The 19,005-nt window shown below is 40.8% G+C and overlaps 1 protein-coding gene across 1 annotated transcript; it reads left to right on the forward strand.

The window, feature by feature from the left end:
- The first annotated feature begins 4,924 nt into the window (after positions 1-4,924).
- On the forward strand, positions 4,925-18,772 carry LOC120540509 (carcinoembryonic antigen-related cell adhesion molecule 5-like). Its single transcript, XM_039771350.1, has 4 exons — positions 4,925-4,934; positions 17,532-17,825; positions 17,903-18,154; positions 18,702-18,772. The coding sequence occupies exons 1-4, from the start codon at positions 4,925-4,927 to the stop codon at positions 18,770-18,772; spliced, it is 627 nt and encodes a 208-aa protein (XP_039627284.1).
- Positions 18,773-19,005: the final 233 nt, after the last annotated feature.

Genomic DNA, 19,005 nt, shown 5'->3' on the forward strand with positions numbered 1-19,005 from the left:
TAAGGGAGCAGAAAAAAAACTCTGCTGTGAAAAGATGAGTGGGTGGCTTAACAGGGGGGGGCAGCAAAAACAGCAGACTTGGGTGCGACAGCAATGGACTTGAATTTAGTGGCTTTTGAAGACACAGCAGTTCTGCTTTAATAAAACATCTTGATGAGTTTATGTTGTATCAAAAAAAAAAAAACATATTTTCTTGGAAGAAACAATCTGATCCTCAATATCAAAAAAATGTCACCCTCCTCAAGGATACTTTTAATACTTTTAACTAAGGAGGATGCCATACAGAGGTTCTCAGCAGTGACCATTAACTTTTTATAATCTGCCCTTCAAAACAGAATTATATTTATAATAAGTAACATTAACTTCAGCAAGAGAGCTTTCGAGCTTTGAAGAGGTCATTTTGTTGTGATGTGAAGTCTTCACCAAGGCAAAAGAAATATGAGGCCTCCAAAAACAAGCAAGGGAGCAGGCCAGAATCCTAACTGCTTGCCTAGCAGAGGCTCATCTGAACTTGGTCAGGCGTGTAATATTACCTGACAGTGTCAGCAGGAACAGGGCCAAAATGGGGAGCTGGCAAAACAACTAGAATTATATAGCAGTAAGCCCCGCAAGAGGAGGGATGACCATAAACCTGCAACTTGTAGGGCCTGTATAAAATTGAGCATTTACCTAAGAAAAATTGAAAAATACCAAGAAAAGCTCAACAGAGCAAAAAGTGGCAAAAAGCTACCTAAAGCAAATAAATCCGAAGAACAACATCTAATTAACAGAATCCTGCAAGAATGATCTGAGAATCCAACCACAATAAAGAGCACTGCTCACAAAGTCCATCATGAGTGAATGATTCCCTGCTCCTGAGCCTTCTCTGCACACTTATATAGCCAGAGGCAGCGCACAGGAGCAGTGACATCAGGGTGGCCCCGTCTCCTGGGGCTCCACTCACAGAAAACAAGGAACAGCAGAACATAATTATGGAATTACAAATGAAACCAGCAGAAATAACATAAAGGCAGGAAAAAGAATTACTTGGACTTAACAAAACCAACCATAAAACATGACATTACACTGATACATAACAGCAGGATTCTTTCCCCGTGTAATAAGTGAGATTTTTACTTAGGCAGGATGTCAATGTCCCTAACAACCATGCAGCCAAGACCAAAGCAGACACAAAAAATGACAGCACCCATGAAAACCAAATCAGAAAATCTGTACAAAATTGTGCTATTAAAATAACAAAAGGTTTAAATAGTTGTTAATCAACATTAATAATGCTTTGTAAACACAGGTAACCTTTAGAAATAAACTAATAACTTGTTTTTGTCAACTATGAAAAGGCCGCTTGGTAAATGTGGCGATTTAAAGCTTCAGGTAGGATCAGGAGCAGAGGCACACAGGGAGCCTCTAAATGGCACTCTGGTGTGGTTTGGAGAGAATGTTATTAAAGACAGAGACATCTGTACTGTTCAAATGAGAGTTTTGCCACCATGACCCTTACCAGGATGGAGAGTGAAAAAGCATCATGTCTTGGGTGTATGACGGACATGATGACAAAGCAACATTCCAGTCTAAAGGCTGCTTCATTGTTAGTCTGCTTTTTTTAGCCCCAAAAACTTAAGACATGTAACATGAGTGTTCGATACAGATACAGACAATTATATTATTAATTGGAAATGATCACGAGATGTGACATCTTTAAAATATCACCAAAAAGTCCAAAACAATCTTTCATCAAATTCAGAACATTAACCAAAAATCAAAAGTCTTGAACCAAAGAACAGTTCAATTAATCAGGCAGAAATGTACAAAGAATCACAAACACTCAAGTAGTTATCTGTAATCTTGGATGATCCTTAAATACTTCATACAGTCGCTCTGCTCACATGACATGGCATACATTCCAGAGTCATCCTAGGTACAGTATGGTCGCTGTGGTAACTTTTGACGCAATTGTTCTTAAATACAGTGTCTATATCAAAAACAAAATGTTGCCACAGAATAAATAGTAAAAATAATGTAACTTTTTAACAACTTCATGACGAATTTATGATGCTTTGTGTGCCCTGATTCTGATAAAGTTAGCTGGCGTTACCACCACTTTAACAACATGTTACAATGTAGGTAAACATTTTCAAAGCACCTTTTGGTAAATAACGTATTTTAGGAAAATGATCTCAAAGTCCAGGGAGCTCTTGTTGACCTTGGCATTGATTCTTACCTTATTTCCTGTAAGATTTGGAGAGCCATCAGTGGTGCCACAAGTCACTTTATCCCATTATAAACTTACTCGGTCGAGGCAAGCAGAAAGGCGTTAAATCAAGTCCTGTCCTGTTGTTGTACTTTTCAGGGATCCATGGCCAGAATTTACTCAGTTATGTCAAAATTCTTATTAATTCCTCAAAGAAATACAAGAAGTTCTACTTAATTCAAGTTTATTATCCCAAGTGGGGAATTTGGGTTGCCATCAGGTTTGGTTAACATTTTGGTTTTCATGATGAGTTTCTCTAATGCAGGGCACCGTGATTATGGTCCTGGAGGTCCACAATGGCCGCAGGTTTTCATTCCCACCAATTTCCTATAGCAGACAATGAAACTTGGTATTTAATTCTATGGCTTCTTAGTGCTTTCATTCTTTACCTCATTGTAGACTGGTTGTTTTCTGAAAACATTGGGTTTTGTGGTCTGGAACAGATTTGTACCTCTTGGTCCTCCCTTCCTGCTGGTTCCTTTGTCATTTGCACCTTACTGTTTATAGGGTGGTCCAGATCTAATTATGCAATTTTCATTACGCTATAACTTATTTAGTTTATTACATAGAAAATCACCCGAAAAATCCCGGACCATCGAGAAGTGTGCAAACTGACGACGTGAAGAATCGTCCCCGAATAAATCAAAGTCATCCAGACGATCTGGATCTGCATAATTAGATCTGGACCACCCTGTATTAACTGCTTGTTAAGAAAACAATTAAAATGTTAACGTAGCTGTTTAAAACTAAACTAGGCAATTAAGGGCTCTGAGTCATAACAAACTAAAACCTTGGTTTAGTAGTAAACATCCCTAAACACGCACAGTGATTTCTCCAGTGCCTAATTTGTTTAAAAGTCTGTGTGGACTCGTCACTTGTTCATAACAAACTCAACAGCTGTAATGTCCATATTGGTAATAAGCGGCTATCAATTATTTGGAGACGTCCATCTCCAAAGTTACACAAACCATTGATCATGCATTACATATCATGATTTTCCTGCTGATATTTCAGATTATCAGGCCTGCTGCTAATTCGCTTCTTTACTCAACTTTTTCAGACTTGGCTTCTGAGAGTTACTTGTTACATATAAATTGTAATCTTACAGGCTTGCAGATTAAGTTCTCACTATTTTGTAAATCACATGGCAGAGAGGTTGAAATGAATATTTACAATTTACAATCTAAACTATGAACACATTGACAGAAATAATTCAAAATGCAAATGGCCTAAGTGTCTGACAGAGGACATGATGGCCTCCACGTCACATAAGAGAAAGCAGGTGGATAAGCTGTGGACTCTCCTCAGATTATAGTGGTTATAAAAATCAATAGTTAGCTATATCTGGAAATAAACTCAAAGAAGACAATAAAAAGGCAGCTGTTCGCAGGGCAGTCACATCTGAATGTTCAACATGAAATGTAAAAAACAAAAAAGGCTAAATGACAGCGGCCCTAAACTGCTAAGCCAGGTGTCTACATGTTCTGTCGGTGGAAGTTTATATAAAAGTCTGTAATTGAAAAGAGTACAGAAGAGGTGGAATCGGTACACTAAGAGTACTCGCCTGCACATGACAGCAAGGCCACAACAGACTAGTTTGCCCCCCCGAACCTAAAAATTCTAATACAACAATTTATTATAAATGGGCTCTAACTGTCGCTCAGATGCTTATGGAAAGTTTGGCGCGTGTGCAAACTGTGTGGCATCCACAAACTGAAAATCGTGGGATGGAAGTGAACAACCACGTCTGACTGTCCAGTAGTTTACATAAAAAAAAGTATGCAATATTTTATATTCCACTAGATGGCACTCCAGACTCATGGTTTCTTCTAGCAAACTCAACTCTGGAAATTACAGCAATAAAGTTTTAAGCAAAGAGCGAGAGACTAAAGATGGAGAGCATGCAGAATGTAAACATATTTGGTTTTCAGCATGAATGAAGATGCATAAAGAGAAGATGCTTGTGTAATATACTTACAATGGCCTGAACCATTCTGCCTTCAGTATGCAGCTGAAACACTGGGCTGAGGAGAGGCCCATTACATTCTGAGAGGACTACTGAACATTCTCTTTATTAAAAAAACACACACACATATTAAATTTTGTCCATAATCTATACTCAATAACCAATAATGACAAAGTGAAAGCATGCTTTCAAAAATGGCTTGCAAATTTATTTAAAACCAAAAACTGTAATCTCTCAATCGTAGAAGAATTCAGACTCTCAGTTCATCTCTTTCTAGAAGCCCCTTTGGCAGCAAAATCAGCTGCAAATCTTCTTGGGAAAGTTTCTACAAGCTTTGCAAACCTGGATTTAAGAAGTTTATCCCATTCTCTTGACAGATCCTCTCAAGTTCAGTTAGACTGGAGAGGAAATGTCTGTAAACTGCCATCTCCAGGTCTCTCCACAGATGTTCTAAGGGCTTTATGGCTTTGGCCAGGACACTCAAGGAGAGTTAGAGGTTTGTCCACTACAGCATTATCTTGGCTGTATGCTTCAGGTCATTGCCATTCTAAAAGGTTAACTGTCTCCCCAGTCTGAGGTGGCATGCAGTCTGGAGCAGGTTTTCATTAAGGACCCCAATTTATATGCCTGCATTTATCCTTCCCTTAATTCTAACCATATAGCAGAAACCCCATAGCTTGATGCTAACACCACCATGCTTCAGCATAGGAATGGTATTAGGTAGGTGAGGTGCAGTGCCTGGTCTTTGCCAGACATTCTGTTCAGTTTTCTGCCCAAGTTGTCAATTTTTGTCTCGTCAGTTCAGAGACTGTTTTCCTTCATGATCTCAGAGGCCTTTAAAGTGTCGCATGCCTTTTATTTAATAATGGCTCTGTCTAGGCACACCACTGTAAACACCAGATGGAGTGCTGCTGAGATGGTCCTCCTTCTGACAGGTTCTCTTATCTCAGCAGAGGACTTCTGAAGCTCTGCAAGAGTGACCATTGAGTTTTGTTCACCTTCCTGACCAAGGCCTTTCTTGCCCATTTACCCAGCTTGGCCAGACAGCCAACTCTAGAAAGAGTCCTGATGGTTCTTAACTTCTTCCATTACACAAGCATTAAGGCCACTGTGCACCTGGGAACACTGAAAGCTTTAGAAATGGTTTCATCTCCTTGCTCTGATCTACATCTCACTACAATCTGATTTTAGAAGCTCCTTGCACTTTATTGCTTGGTTTTTGCCCTGATCTGCAGAGTTAATTGTAGGACCTTATATACAAAGGTGTGGGCCTATCTAAACAATGTCCAATCAATTCAGTTTGTCACAGGCGGACTCCAACCAAGTTCTAGGAGCATCTCAGGGTGAACTAAAACAAACAGAGTGCACCTGACACCAATTGGGACTGCCACAGAAAGAGTCAAGATTTCAGTTTTTTTAAATAAATTTGCAAACCATTCGGAAAACATATTTTCATTTTGTCCTTATGGGCTTATTGAGTGTAGATTGATGGGCAAAAATGGCAAACTAATCCATTTAAAATTTAAACAACAACACATTAAAGTGTGCAGAAAGTGATGGGGCCTGAATACTCATACACACATTACATACTGCATGTAGTAACAGCATGGGGTGTTCTTGCTGCATCTGTCCTCACCTAAAATGATAGCAAGGAAGCCACAGGTACAAATCCAATTCACAGGGATGGGTAGCCAGCAGCACTGGGTGCAGAGCTCAACATATTCCAGGAGAGGGTGCCGGTCCATCACAGTGCTCTGTCCCACAGGGGCCAATGTGAAATTCTTCATCTGCACATCTATGGAAGAAACACTGGACTACAAAGAGGGAACACCAAGGTGCCAATTCCAAAGTGACAACATCTGGGCCTGGGATTCAGGATGTTGGACTCATGTAGTGGCAGCACGTTCTACCGCACCACTGTGTAAGTAAATAAAATGTACAAGAGAAATGTAAGGACAGCACTAACTAATTTAATGCAAAGTTTACTTTACAGCTCTGGTTTATTTGCTTAAAATGGCTACAAACAATAATTTAAATGGGTTATTTTGCTTTATTTAAGAAGTCATGATTGTTTCAGGTTACGAGTCCATACATTTCAGAAGCCTCAGAATCATACATTTCCTGGGATGTTAAAACTGGTCAAACCCGTGAAGTCATTTTGGTTACAGGAGACATAGGCTTCACAGCCAATCAGAACTCTGAAAAAGACAAACATTGAAGGAACTCCTCGCTCGTCCCTCCACTGGACAAAGACATCTAACACAGAGTGCTGGACTGTGGGTATACAGAGGGCGCATTTCCAATATCTTCATATTTAATTGCTCATTCTCATTTGTACTTTTATATGTCAATATTTCAGTTTTCACTAATCATTAAGTGTCCGTATTGCTGCAGAAGTTCACTATAGTATGAGCTCAGAAGTCCAGTGCTGCCTCCAACACATACTGACACCCCAGCCTACACTTACTGCATGCACACAGGAATCTGTCATAACTTGTATTAAGTCTTTCTTTTCTGTTTTTCAGCTTTATGAAAATAAATACAGGTTGTTCTAGATTTCAGATAAAGACTTGTTAACTGTCAGAATATCTTCTCTCTATTGGCTACAAAACCTTGGCCTTTATTCTTAAAGTCCTCCCTAACTGCACATGGGCCTGACACTTGCTTCACCAGGATTCCTTGCTGCTATCTGAATTATCCATGAAGTCCATCCATCCATTTTCTAACCCGCTGAATCCGAATACAGGGTCACGGGGGTCTGCTGGAGCCAATCCCAGCCAACACAGGGCACAAGGCAGGAACCAATCCTGGGCAGGGCACACACACACACACCCACACACCAAGCACACACTAGGGACAATTTAGAATCGCCAATCCACCTAACCTGCATGTCTTTGGATTGTGGGAGGAAACCGGAGCGCCGGAGGAAACCCATGCAGACACGGGGAGAACATGCAAACTCCACGCAGGGAGGACCCGGGAAGCGAACCCGGGTCTCCTAACTGCGAGGCAGCAGCGCTACCACTGCGCCACCGTGCCGCCCTTATCCATGAAGTTCACCGCAAATTTGAACATAATTATATACTTCTGTATTCCTCACCAGGACATCTATTGTGTGGAGTCTGCTTGTTCTCCGAGTGTTTAGTGGCAGCCAAACAGAAGTGAGTGGACATGTGTGTAGATGTCCTGTGGTGTGCTGTCCTCATTTCTACACTTGGCTTTTCCATATATCCCAATGCTGTTGGGGCAGGCTGCACCACTGCCAGCCCTGAGCTACAAAAGTGTATTCAGAGAACAATCATTTTAAGTGATATGAAGGTATGTACTGCCTTTTTAGAATGTGACAAGAAGGACTAAAGCCAATGTCACATTATGTGTCACATCATGCAACTTCTAGTTGTGTGGTATGGTGTTGATTGTGTCACCGGACCATTTTTAGTTTAAATGATTGAAAACTGCTGCCCATGTCATGTTGTGACAGTCTGGGTTGGCTCCATAGTCCCTGGTTGCTTCCGGGAGCCTCTCCAACCCACAACTGTCAATAGTAATAGACCGAAGTGTAAATGAGGACATGTACATTCCAGATGGGGTTGGTGAAAAAGAGCATAGTGCTTTTATTAAAACTAAACAGAAACAAAGGGTCCAATCAGTGCAGTGCATAAAATCATCCCACCAAATAAATAATCCATAAAATCAGTGTATGTGGAGGTTAAAATCCAATCTATATATATAATTCACTAAGGCAAGACAACCATGGAAAGCACGCCAGAAAGGGGCGCGGACTCACTGAGCCGCCGACAAGTGAGACACCTATGGCGCACGCAGAAGGAGCCACGCCCACCAACTCCTGGCACCTCCGAGCCACGTTGACTGTTCATAGAGGCATGTTTCTCGCGGAGGTGAATCGCCATATGCAGCGTGTGAAACGGTTTGTGAGGGGTATCCCATGGGATCCTCGAAACAATCCTTTACAACTGAGGTTAAAACACAATGAAGTAAGCAGTCTTTTTTATTAATTTTATTACAATCCATACATAGCAATCAAGTTTTTACAAAAAAAAGAATTATGTTAAGAACAGATCGATCCCCACCCCTGAGAGAGAGAGCAAGGCAAACGGCGTGAAATTTAAGACCTGTAAACATACCTAAATTAATAAATTCTCTGTGCTTTATAAACTTATTTTAAAATATTACTGATTAGATCCTGCCATGTTTTGAAAAAAGTCTGTACAGATCCTCTAACTGAGTATTTGATTTTTTCCAATTTCAAATAATATAACACATCAGTTTCCCACTGACTTAAAAGAGGAGAGTTTGGGTTCTTCCAGTTTATCAGAATAAGTCTGCGTGCCAAGAGTGTAGTGAATGCCATCACAGTTTGTTTGTCCTTCTCCACTTTAAGCCCCTCTGGAAGAACCCCAAACACAGCTGTTAATGGGTTAGGAGGGATTGTGAGATTGTGTGAGTTGTAAGCAGTCTTTAAAAACCAAGTTTTCGGTTACGACGCACGACCGAGTGCACCATAGCAAACTGTCTTCCTGTGTTGGTTCGTTCCGAGCATTGTTATAATGTTGCTTCTCTTGCTGATTTATTACATTACCTATTTTTCAAATGTTAATTTTCTCCCTGTGCTTAAAAATCATTAAAAAACCGTCCTGATTATGCGGCGTATGGTACACTGCGGGTTGGCTAGTTAAATATATTTCATAAAAAAAAGGTTAAAATCACAGGCGGGAAGCAGGTCTGGAAACAGACACAAGTCCTGATACATTCATCTTAAAACCAACGTCTCCTAACCCTGATGGGATCCTGCAGCTAGAGATGTCCTACCAACTTGCACAACCAACCCTTTGACTGGCTTAGGCCCTCGCTGCCAACACAGGCTCCCTACTGGGTTGCTCAAACAGCCTTGCGCCTCCGACTCCCGCTGCCATTCCTCAGCCTAGTGAGGGAGCTCTCCTGGAGCAGTTAGGAACTCCTGCTCCCCGAATCACTCAGCAGGAGCGATGCTCAGTACCCTCCTGAGTGGCAGCCACCTGCTCCTCTCCTGAGACTCTTCCCAGCTGCCTGCCTCCATTCCCTCCTCCCAGTCCTGCCTTCCCCCTCTTTAACCTCCATGTCTCTTTCACTTTCTGACCCTATGCCCTTCTCTGCTGTGCCTGATTTGGAGTAGGTGTGATATGCTGCTACTTCTGAAGTGTGAATGAGGCACCTGACTGATCCTCTGGACTTTGCAAGTGGATGTGTGATCAACCAGGCACCCCAATAATCCCCAGAGTGAAACGCACTTGCGCAAACCTGCACCCAGTCGGAGCCTGCACTTCCTAGGATGCTATTATTTATTTAATGTGCCACGGACCTCCTTTCACACAAATCTGCTGACTGAGTGCCATCTTTCCAGCACAGTCCTGCTCACGTCTTTCCGTGACAGACAATAACGTGCCGCCAGATGGAGTGGGCACTGCACAGTGGGTTAACAGGTAGGGCAAGTTCAGCAGCACAGCAGCAGTCTCTGCACTTTAACTTCTTTTTTCCATTCTACTGCGGTACATAGACCACTATGCATCAGACAGACACGCTTCTCTTCAGTTTGTGAGCTCCAAATCATCCTCTTTCCTTATTCCCCATCATTGTATTCTATGAATTGTACTTCACTGGTTTTCCGCTCTCTTTCACAAACAGCCCACCTCTACGATTCAAGTCTAATTAAACCTGTTAAATTTTATCAGGGTGAGTCACCGGTCATGTCACAATATGCCTCTGATTTGTTAAGATTATGTAATTGAAAATCATTGGAAACGTCGCATGATGTGTCATGGCCTTAAGGAAAATCTCAAGTTTTTCTTACTCTGTGACAAAACTACTGCCTTACAGAGAATGGCAAAAACATTTGATCGAGTGAGTAGAGTTGGTGGGCACTAACAGATCGACAGGTTTTTGATTTCTTTAACTTACATGAATAGTCAGTGCACATTGAGGATTCTAAACTGTAGCACCACAGGGAATTTGCACATTTCCTTCACGTCTGTTTGGGTTTCCCTACCACATCCCTAAAGTAACGCAGGCTACACTGGTTAGCCATTCCAAACTGACCCACGTGTGTGTGGCTTTGGGTCTGTGTGAGTAAGAGCTGACCCTGGATAGACTGGAGCTCCGTCCCGGGATGGTTTTTGCCTTACACTTGATGTTGGCAGTACAGCTTAGTGCAATCCTCAGTTGGATGCATTTTGAAAAGTTATTTTATGTTATATTCATCCTTCCACTCTTTTTTTCAGCTGGCTTTATTAGAATGTGGAGCAAGTGCCTTCAAATGAGAGAAATGAAAGGCAGGCAGGAAGCTATCTGGACAAGTCCCTCATACGTGTCCAGCACACAACATACAGTACACATTATTTAAAAATGCTGCACCATCAGAATCCCCGCTGTGACTTTTTTGTTTTTTTACAGCTACATATTAGTTCTATCCTTAATATACTAAATATGCATTGAATTATCTTCAATGAACCCGCTGGCTTAATTAATCTTTACTTTTCTCTGTTTTACCTCCCGTCCCGAGCCACCACCACGACCACCTGATCAAAGTCCTGTGTAGCCCTCTCTGATTTTGTGAAGGAAAGCGGATACCCCAACCTGCCACGAGACCCACTGCGTTGTATCCTCGAATACAAAGCCTTAAAAAAAAAAAACATTTATGTTCGGCTGAACAATGCCCAGAGGGACCTGGGTGGTCTTTTGGCCTGGAACCCCTACAAATTTTTTTTCTCAAGCTTAACTGGAGTTTTACATTTTTTTTTCTGTCTACCCTTGCCAACTGACCTTATCATCGGACCATTATTAAAAGACTTAAAACCAATTCTTTATTTAAGGACTCGACTTCTCTTTGTTATATACCAATCTTATGTAAGTGTGCTTTATTTATTTTTTGTACTGTATACTATGTGAACGATAGGGGGCACTCTTGCTCCCTTGAACCCCTGTCCACGACTCCAGACACCAGGTAAAAGTCCAAATGATGACTTTATTTTTTTTCCCACAGTGCACAAAGCACACTCTCCACCACAATTCTCATTAGACTCACAATAAACCACAATAATACACAAATAACCAATCCTCCAGCTCCCAGACGCGTTGCCACCCTTCCACCAAGCTCAGCTCCTTCTGGGAGTTCCCATAGTCCTTTTATAATCCCTGACCCGGAAGTGTTTCTGCCCAATAGTCCACAAGTCCTTTTCCCTTCCGGGTCAGGGTAAATAGTCCCTTTCTTCAACCCGGAAGTCCGTCGCTCTTTCTGTGACGAACCTCCGGGTCACAGGGCACGAAGAAGCCCTCGGTCCTTCCTGCAGCTCCCTCCTGTGGCCCCCACAGCATCCAGCAGGGCTTTGCATAAAAACTCCAATGTCCATGATGCCCTGCTGGTCTTCTGGGGACCTCCTCGCTGCAAGGAGGGCTCCACCTGGCGGCTTGGGGGTATTGGCCGGGATAAATGGCCGGCCATCCATTACAACTATTTATGCATTATTATTCTAAATTTCATTTGTTTTTCTTTGCATATAACAACTTCTCTGACATCTTGTAAAGCAATTTGAGCTACGGCATGTGTATGAAAATGTGCTGTAGGAATAAATGTGCTGTTGACACAAAGAGAAAGGCTGTTTTCTGAGACATGGAGCTGTGAAGCAGCAATGCCAACAGCTACTCCATTACATTGTACTAGAACAGGCAGTCTCAACAAATGAGGAAAGAGGAAGTATGGCACAGTGGGATCAGCCTTAGAAAGTATGAAACAAAATGATTACTAAAGCTCCCACCTTCAAGCGCTTTGACTTCTGGATGTTAAATCTTTAATGAGGGATTCCAGCTGAAAATGCACAATTCTCTGCCGAGTCATCTGAATTCAAGCTTTTAGCAAATTTTGTCCTGTCCTGAGTCACCTAAGCTTTCTTAGTCTTTTGTACGGTGTGATGGCATTCTGCAGTATCATCCTGACTTTATAATGAAAGCAAGATAAGGGTGATTTGTACATGTCATATGAAGGTTTTATGGGACTTACCTTGGTGACCTGACACGGAGTCCAGGAAGAAGAGATGGCAGGCTAAAGGTTGGTGGTTTTTGCTCTTACAGGAGAGATGACATGATCAGCCTTCATTTCAGTTAAAATGAAAATTTCAGTCAGAGGGATTTGTATCATATTTTCCTTATTTCTTAATGGTAAGTTCTAGATTTTAGCTTGGCTTTTAATTGTATTTCTGTCAAAAGTTAACAAGTGTCAGTTTTGATGTAAACCTCGCCAGCTAGTGAGATCTGAATCAGTCGAATGGCAGCGTAGTTGTGTCGGGTTTGGCAGTGGCCATACCATCTCTGACTCAGGCAGATGTCAAGGAAGTGAAAGGTCATGTTAATCATAGTAGGACCTGGCCTTGCATTAAGTGGAATATTCTAAAGATTAGACTCATTTGAATCAGAGTATAAGATGAAGGCCATGATATTCACAGTGCAGTGGTAAGACAGCAAAAGGAGACTGTTAACTCAGGAATCTGACGTTTGTTTGAGTTGATATCCTGTGCCTGCCTACTGTGTCACAGCTAAATTGTCAGAGCACATACAATGTGTTTCCATATACAATTCATAGGCTGTTTAAAAGTTAGTTGAACAGTAAGAATTGTGCTATGCTGCATGAGTTTTCCTCCAGGACTGTCCCTGTGTCAGTACCTCATCCAGGGCTCATTGCTGCCCGGAGGCCAAGTGCTGCCACAGGCTCCAAGTAACATGCAACCCTGAACAGCATTAAACAGGTCTGAGAATGTCACGCTAGGTTTTGATTTCTGCTTGTTTTTATGTTTTAGTCTTAAAATTATAACAAATAAGAGGATATACAACACAAGTATTAAAAATACAAAAAGAATAAACAAGGTGGACAGCACACTTAATTCTGATGCCTCACAGATTCAGGGTCTGGCTTCCATTCTCAGCGTGACCCTGCCCAATCTGGGCCTGTGTAGAGTTACATGTTTTCTCATGTCTATGTCGGTTTATTTTCAGAATTTGGGTTTCCTGTCACATCTCAGGGACAAGTGTGCTTGGTTAGTTGGTGACTCTAAAATGGTACAGAATGAATAACTGTAGATGCATATATCAGCACACTGCAATGGACTGGCCTCCCATTCTGCACTAGGGTATGCCTTATACCCAGCATTGCCAGGATAGACTCCCCATAACCCCCTCTCTGCCAGTTTAGTGGACATTTTCGGGGTTCACACTAGTTGGCTGCTCATTCTAAACATGGGGTATTGGAGCATTCGTTTTTACAGCTGTATGCCCTCTTTTAGACAGCTTTCATAACTTATACGTGGTACGGTGACCAAATTACAAAGCCGGGTCACTAAGATAGATTCTACATAACCCTGTAACAAAACACGTTTGTAATTTGTACAAAAACAATATTGATGCTCCCTGTGCTCCTTGATGCCACTGTGTAAAGACGAGAAGAAAAGCATGAACATTGAAGATGGATGTGCAATGGAACAACTCAACTATTCTGAAATATTTTCTTCTATATAAATTTCAAAAGAATATGAACATCCAATTTTTGTAATGTACAAGTAGACCCTAAAATTCACAGAACTAATATAAAAAAACTTACAGCAATTCCCTTTTAGTCACCTTCTGAATGCTCTCCTTGAGATGCAATGCACTTGTCCCGTTCCTATTGACATTTCTTGCGCTCATCTTTTGTTACCATGTCTATAGCCTCATTCATTTTTTGCTGGATTTCTTATATGGTAGCAAATCTTCCTCACTGCAGTATCAATTTTAATTTTGGAACTAAAATATATCACAGGAAGAGAGATCAAATGAATACTGGGGGTTCAAAGCAATAACCACACTGTTTCTGGTCAAAAACTCTTTGCCTGACAATGTGGTATGTCAGGGTGTAAAATGCAGTTTTGTGTGTACCACTTCTCCAGATGTTTGTTTTTTAAAATTTTCCCATAGATGTCTCAGTACAATGAAATACCACTGATTAACAGTTGGTTCACAGGGAACAAACTCTTTGTGAACAAGTCTGCCAATGTGGAAAAACACAACCACCATTGTCTCTTGAAAATCTGCCATAGTAGCTTGGAGACGAAAATTGCCAGAGTCACCTGCACAACTGTGGAATAAACACCAGAAATACGCCCTCAATTAGCTCCGCACAAAGCCGCTTGGCAGACTGATTAACCAGACATGTAGGCACACGATTCCTAGAGGCACATTCAAAAGCTACAAGCTACTCCCATGTTACTGACTGATTCTGGGAATCTTTCCCAAATATATGGTGATTTGTTTAGCGACTATGGAAGATGTATTATTTAGCAGTTAAAATAGTTTGTTGTTGTAAGAACACTGCTATATTAAACATTGCTGAATCTTGTCTGTGGGGGCCATGGTGCAACAAATCATTTAATAAACCAGTTACTAATTCTTGTTTGTGAATGAAAATGTACATAATTAGATTATGGGTGAAGGAAACATTAGGGAAAGGGAATCACCAAAACACCAGCTCAAATAAACAAAACCTTTACATTTAAGTTATCAAATTAAAGAAAAATCCTATAAAGCAAGCAAATTCAACAGAACTTCAAAAATCTAAAGTTTTCAAAAGAACTCGTAGAAAGACAACAAAATACAAAATATTGTAAAGAAAACCAAAATATAAGAAAGAGAAAACACAAACTGAAAAATATGAAAAAAGACCAAACCAAATCAGCGAACCATAAGTCAAAAGCAAAATACAAGAATAAATTAGAAAAAGCATTGAAAAGAACAACAAATTTGCAAAGAGGAATAGGAGGGAAGCACAAAAGAGCGCAGCTAAGCTACCTAATGCAGCAGCAAGGAACTGCAACAACCAGCTCCTTGGGTATCACTGGGGGAAATGAGGATTATAAAAAACAAAAAATATCACAAAAGAAAGACAGAATTGTAAGTGCCATGTAGAATCCTTTTTGTCTCAAATTTTGAAATTTCATGATCTTAGTTAGGATTGTGAATTATTTTTATTGGTTTAAGCTTCCTTTTTGTTCACTGTTGACTCCGTCTTGTATACTGCTGCCAAACCATTGCTAGTCACATGATTAAATAATATGTCATGATGTCTGGTCCTCTTTTTCTATATAAGATGGTGGCACTCTGCTCACAGTGTCCCACTTTTGACCTAAAGAACAATCACAACAATTCATTTTTCTAGAAGAGTGAGGAGCAAGGAAACCGGTAACAGGCCTTTTATTAACTTTAACTTTGTTCTTCATATTTTACTTGAATGAACAGTCAAGTTTCATTCCCCAGATTCCTCCCCCTTACTGGCTTTATGACTTTGTTTCTGTCTTGTCCCTTTACATTTTACTCCATCTCCTCATTTTTCCTTGCTTGTGACCTTTTGTTTCTCTGAGTTTTTCTAACAATCCTGACAGTGGGTGGAAGTCTGCTTTATAAGAATAACGGAAACTGAACTGAAGAAGATAGGAAAAGGACTTTTAAGTTAAATCCAAGACACCCACAGTAGGTGAAAGACGGAATTCCTAGCCACTAGGTATATGACACTGGTTGTTGTTAATTATTAGCTTTTTATGCAATTCTTTTTGTCAGTTTACAAGATTGAGCCCTCCTTTTGGGGGTTTCTGGAGTCCTAGATTCTAAAATCCATACAAATTTTTCAATTGAAAACACATCTTCATCTAGGGCTTATGGATTCCAGAAGCCTTTCTGACATTCAGCCTTTTGTTTTAAAATAACTTCTTCTCTAATCTATTTCTTGGACCTATATTTTTGGCAAAGATTTTTGATTCTCGTTTGGTTCCTTGAAAATAAGCAAGCACAATATCCGTTTGGTTTTCACCTTGCATCCAATGCTGCTGAGAATGGTTTTATAGGTTCAATAACAAATATTTTTTATTGGGTTTCACACTTTGATTTGTCAGTGTCATACTTTCTAATGAATTATGATACAACCTGTTCTCAGGGTTTCTGCTCTTTCATAAGTGAGGCATCTAACAATAGCTAAGAAGCAGGCCAGAAGCCTACCTGGTCTGACCAGTACAAGTTTATCAGACTTCTGTCATGCTTCCAAGGCATCTGCTGGCTTTAGCTGGAGTAGGCCCCAACAATGCAAAACTCTACAATGAAAGCCCTACAAGCAGGAGTGTAACAGTCAATTTTTGTTTTCTGTATGGTATTGCAACAAAAAAATCTTTATTAATCAAAAGTTTATTCAAAAATACAAAGGAAAGCTACTAAAAAAAGATAAGAGAGACACAATTGCAATCCATGATAAACAAAGTCCAAATCATAGTCCAGTAATCAGCATCCTTAAGACGAAGGAAAAATAATCACAAAAATAGAAAATTTAATATCAAAAACAGCAGTCCTCACAATAACCCCACCAAACATACTCCTCAGCTGTCTCACTCAGTTTAAATAGCCTGATAGTGACCCAGCCTCCTAGGGCTCCATCCACAAAGACAAAGGATCATAACTACATCTAAAAAATAACAGTAAATAATTACAAACACACATAAGAAATGAACACAAAAAATAGACACCTAAAATATCAAAATTAACAAAAACAACAATAATACACTTAATTTCACCCCAATACTTAACACAGTATATTATAAAAGGGGAAAAAAGTTCACATCAGGGAAACAACAAAATGTATCCATCCAACTATTTTCAATCTTCCTCATTCAAATCAGGACTTCTGCGGAGCTGGTGGCCACAATGTCAAATACAGATAACATTCTTAAACCCACTTAACCCAGTTCAGGGTCAGGAGGCTGGTCCTACTCACAGCACTGGACTGGGCAGCTGTCTGTCAGAAGGCTCATTTACAAGCACTCACACCCGAGCTTTGGATTTGCCAGTTAATCTAATCTGCACGTCTCTAGGGGTGTGGGAAGAAACCCAGAGTGCCAGGAGGGAAACCCTACTGAGACACTTGGTGAACTCCACACAGAGCAGGATTAAAAAGCAGGACTCTGAATCAATGAGGTGGCAACACTACATAGTGTACCACCCTAATGTAAAATATGAATTTCTTTTTAATGAGGATTGATAATTCTTTTTCTTCTGCCATGGCATGTAAATCAAGTTTTACCCATGTCCGTTTGATGCTCTGAAGCACACTGCCATCTCCAGCTTAGTCTTGCCAGAAGTTTTTAAGTCACTTTCTTCATGAAATGACTTATTTGCTGTAGCTCCCCTTCATATTCCAACATTGCCACCTTACAGTCTTATGACATGGTGGGTACAACTGAGTTCTGTCCCTTTTGTTTCCAGCCCAGCCGTCTTCAGCTTCAATTTCTGATGTAAGGATCGTACAGGAGACATCAGCACCAGCCATTGATAAAGGCCTTTTCAAGCTGATCTGTAAAGCAGAAGGCACTGTGAACTCAAGGCTCTGGCTCAAGGACAGCCAATTCCTTTCCACCAGCGGCAGGCTAATCTTTTCCAAGAACAATGAGACTGTGTCTTTCTCTCCAGTGCTGCAGTCAGATGAGGCTTCCTACCAGTGTGCCGCATCTGACACAAACAGCAGTGTGACGAGTGCCAAGTACAGGCTAAATATTAAATGTAAGTATCACACAAAATTCGATGTATACGCCAGCCTCTGGCACATCAACTGAGCCAGCCTATCCTGTGTTTTGCAGATGGCCCACAACAAGTTACCATCACTGGACCAGACTCTGTTGCCGTAGGCCAGTTGGTCACATTCACATGCTCTGCACTCTGTCACCCAGTATGTGAGTATAAGTGGTACCTCAATGGAAGAGAGAAGGCCACGGGTGAAAGTTACATCATTGGACAAGCCAGGCCTGTTGATGGAGGCAGGTACACATGCATGGCCAGCAACAAGATGACCAGTCAGACAAGAGAGGCCATTAAGAACCTCTCTGTAATCGGTGAGCTTCTGGAATTTTGAGACATGATGAGCAATATACAAGGAAAAGGAAATGAATGAAATTGTCCATATCAAATTGTGTTTTAGGCATAGATAGGTATGTCAAGAATTCAAAGGCTAAAGAAGGACATGCCATCTGGGCTCCTGGGCATCTGTTGGTCCAAAATGTATGCAGCCTAATAGTACAATTTAGCAGTGTAAAAACTGGAAAAGACATCTGAAATAACAAATCTGCTCTTCAATCTGCTTTCCAACAGAGCAGTCAGAGACACCAGCGTCAGCACTGTCCTCTTCCCAGATTTCCATCATTGTTACGGTTGTTCTTGGCATTCTCGTGGTCAGTGCACTTGTGCTCACTTACCATGGCTATAAACGTAAATGGTGGGTATAGTGACAAGTTTGTAACTCTTAACTGAAACAGAAAAAAATTGTGCTTCACTTGTAACAAATGAGCCCCCTTTGGCTTTTCCTGGACCAGATTGTGCTATGTTACTGTTGGATGTTTTTTTTTATTCCCATTCATTCTGCCCTCTAATTCTTGTATGTAGGAAAAGGAAACAGAACCCACAGAAAAACAGAGCAAATCCAGTTGTCTCTGGTGAGAATCTTGGCTTATTGACTTTTGTAGGAGTCATAGTAAAAATGATCAATTAAAAAAAAAATCAGAATCTGGAGTTCTTCCATTTGCATAGGCAAGACTAATAGCTCCGTATTCTGTCAATTACATTTTGTCTCATTGCTTTTCATCCCATCTCTCTACAATACCTCATTTGTATCCTCTTGTTTCTTTCCTTCCACCCTGGTTCAGTTGTACTTTCTGCCTGGATGGCATCATTTCTTTAGTCTGTCTTT

Source organism: Polypterus senegalus, chromosome 12 (genome assembly GCF_016835505.1).
Source record: "Polypterus senegalus isolate Bchr_013 chromosome 12, ASM1683550v1, whole genome shotgun sequence".
NCBI lineage: Eukaryota > Metazoa > Chordata > Cladistia > Polypteriformes > Polypteridae > Polypterus > Polypterus senegalus.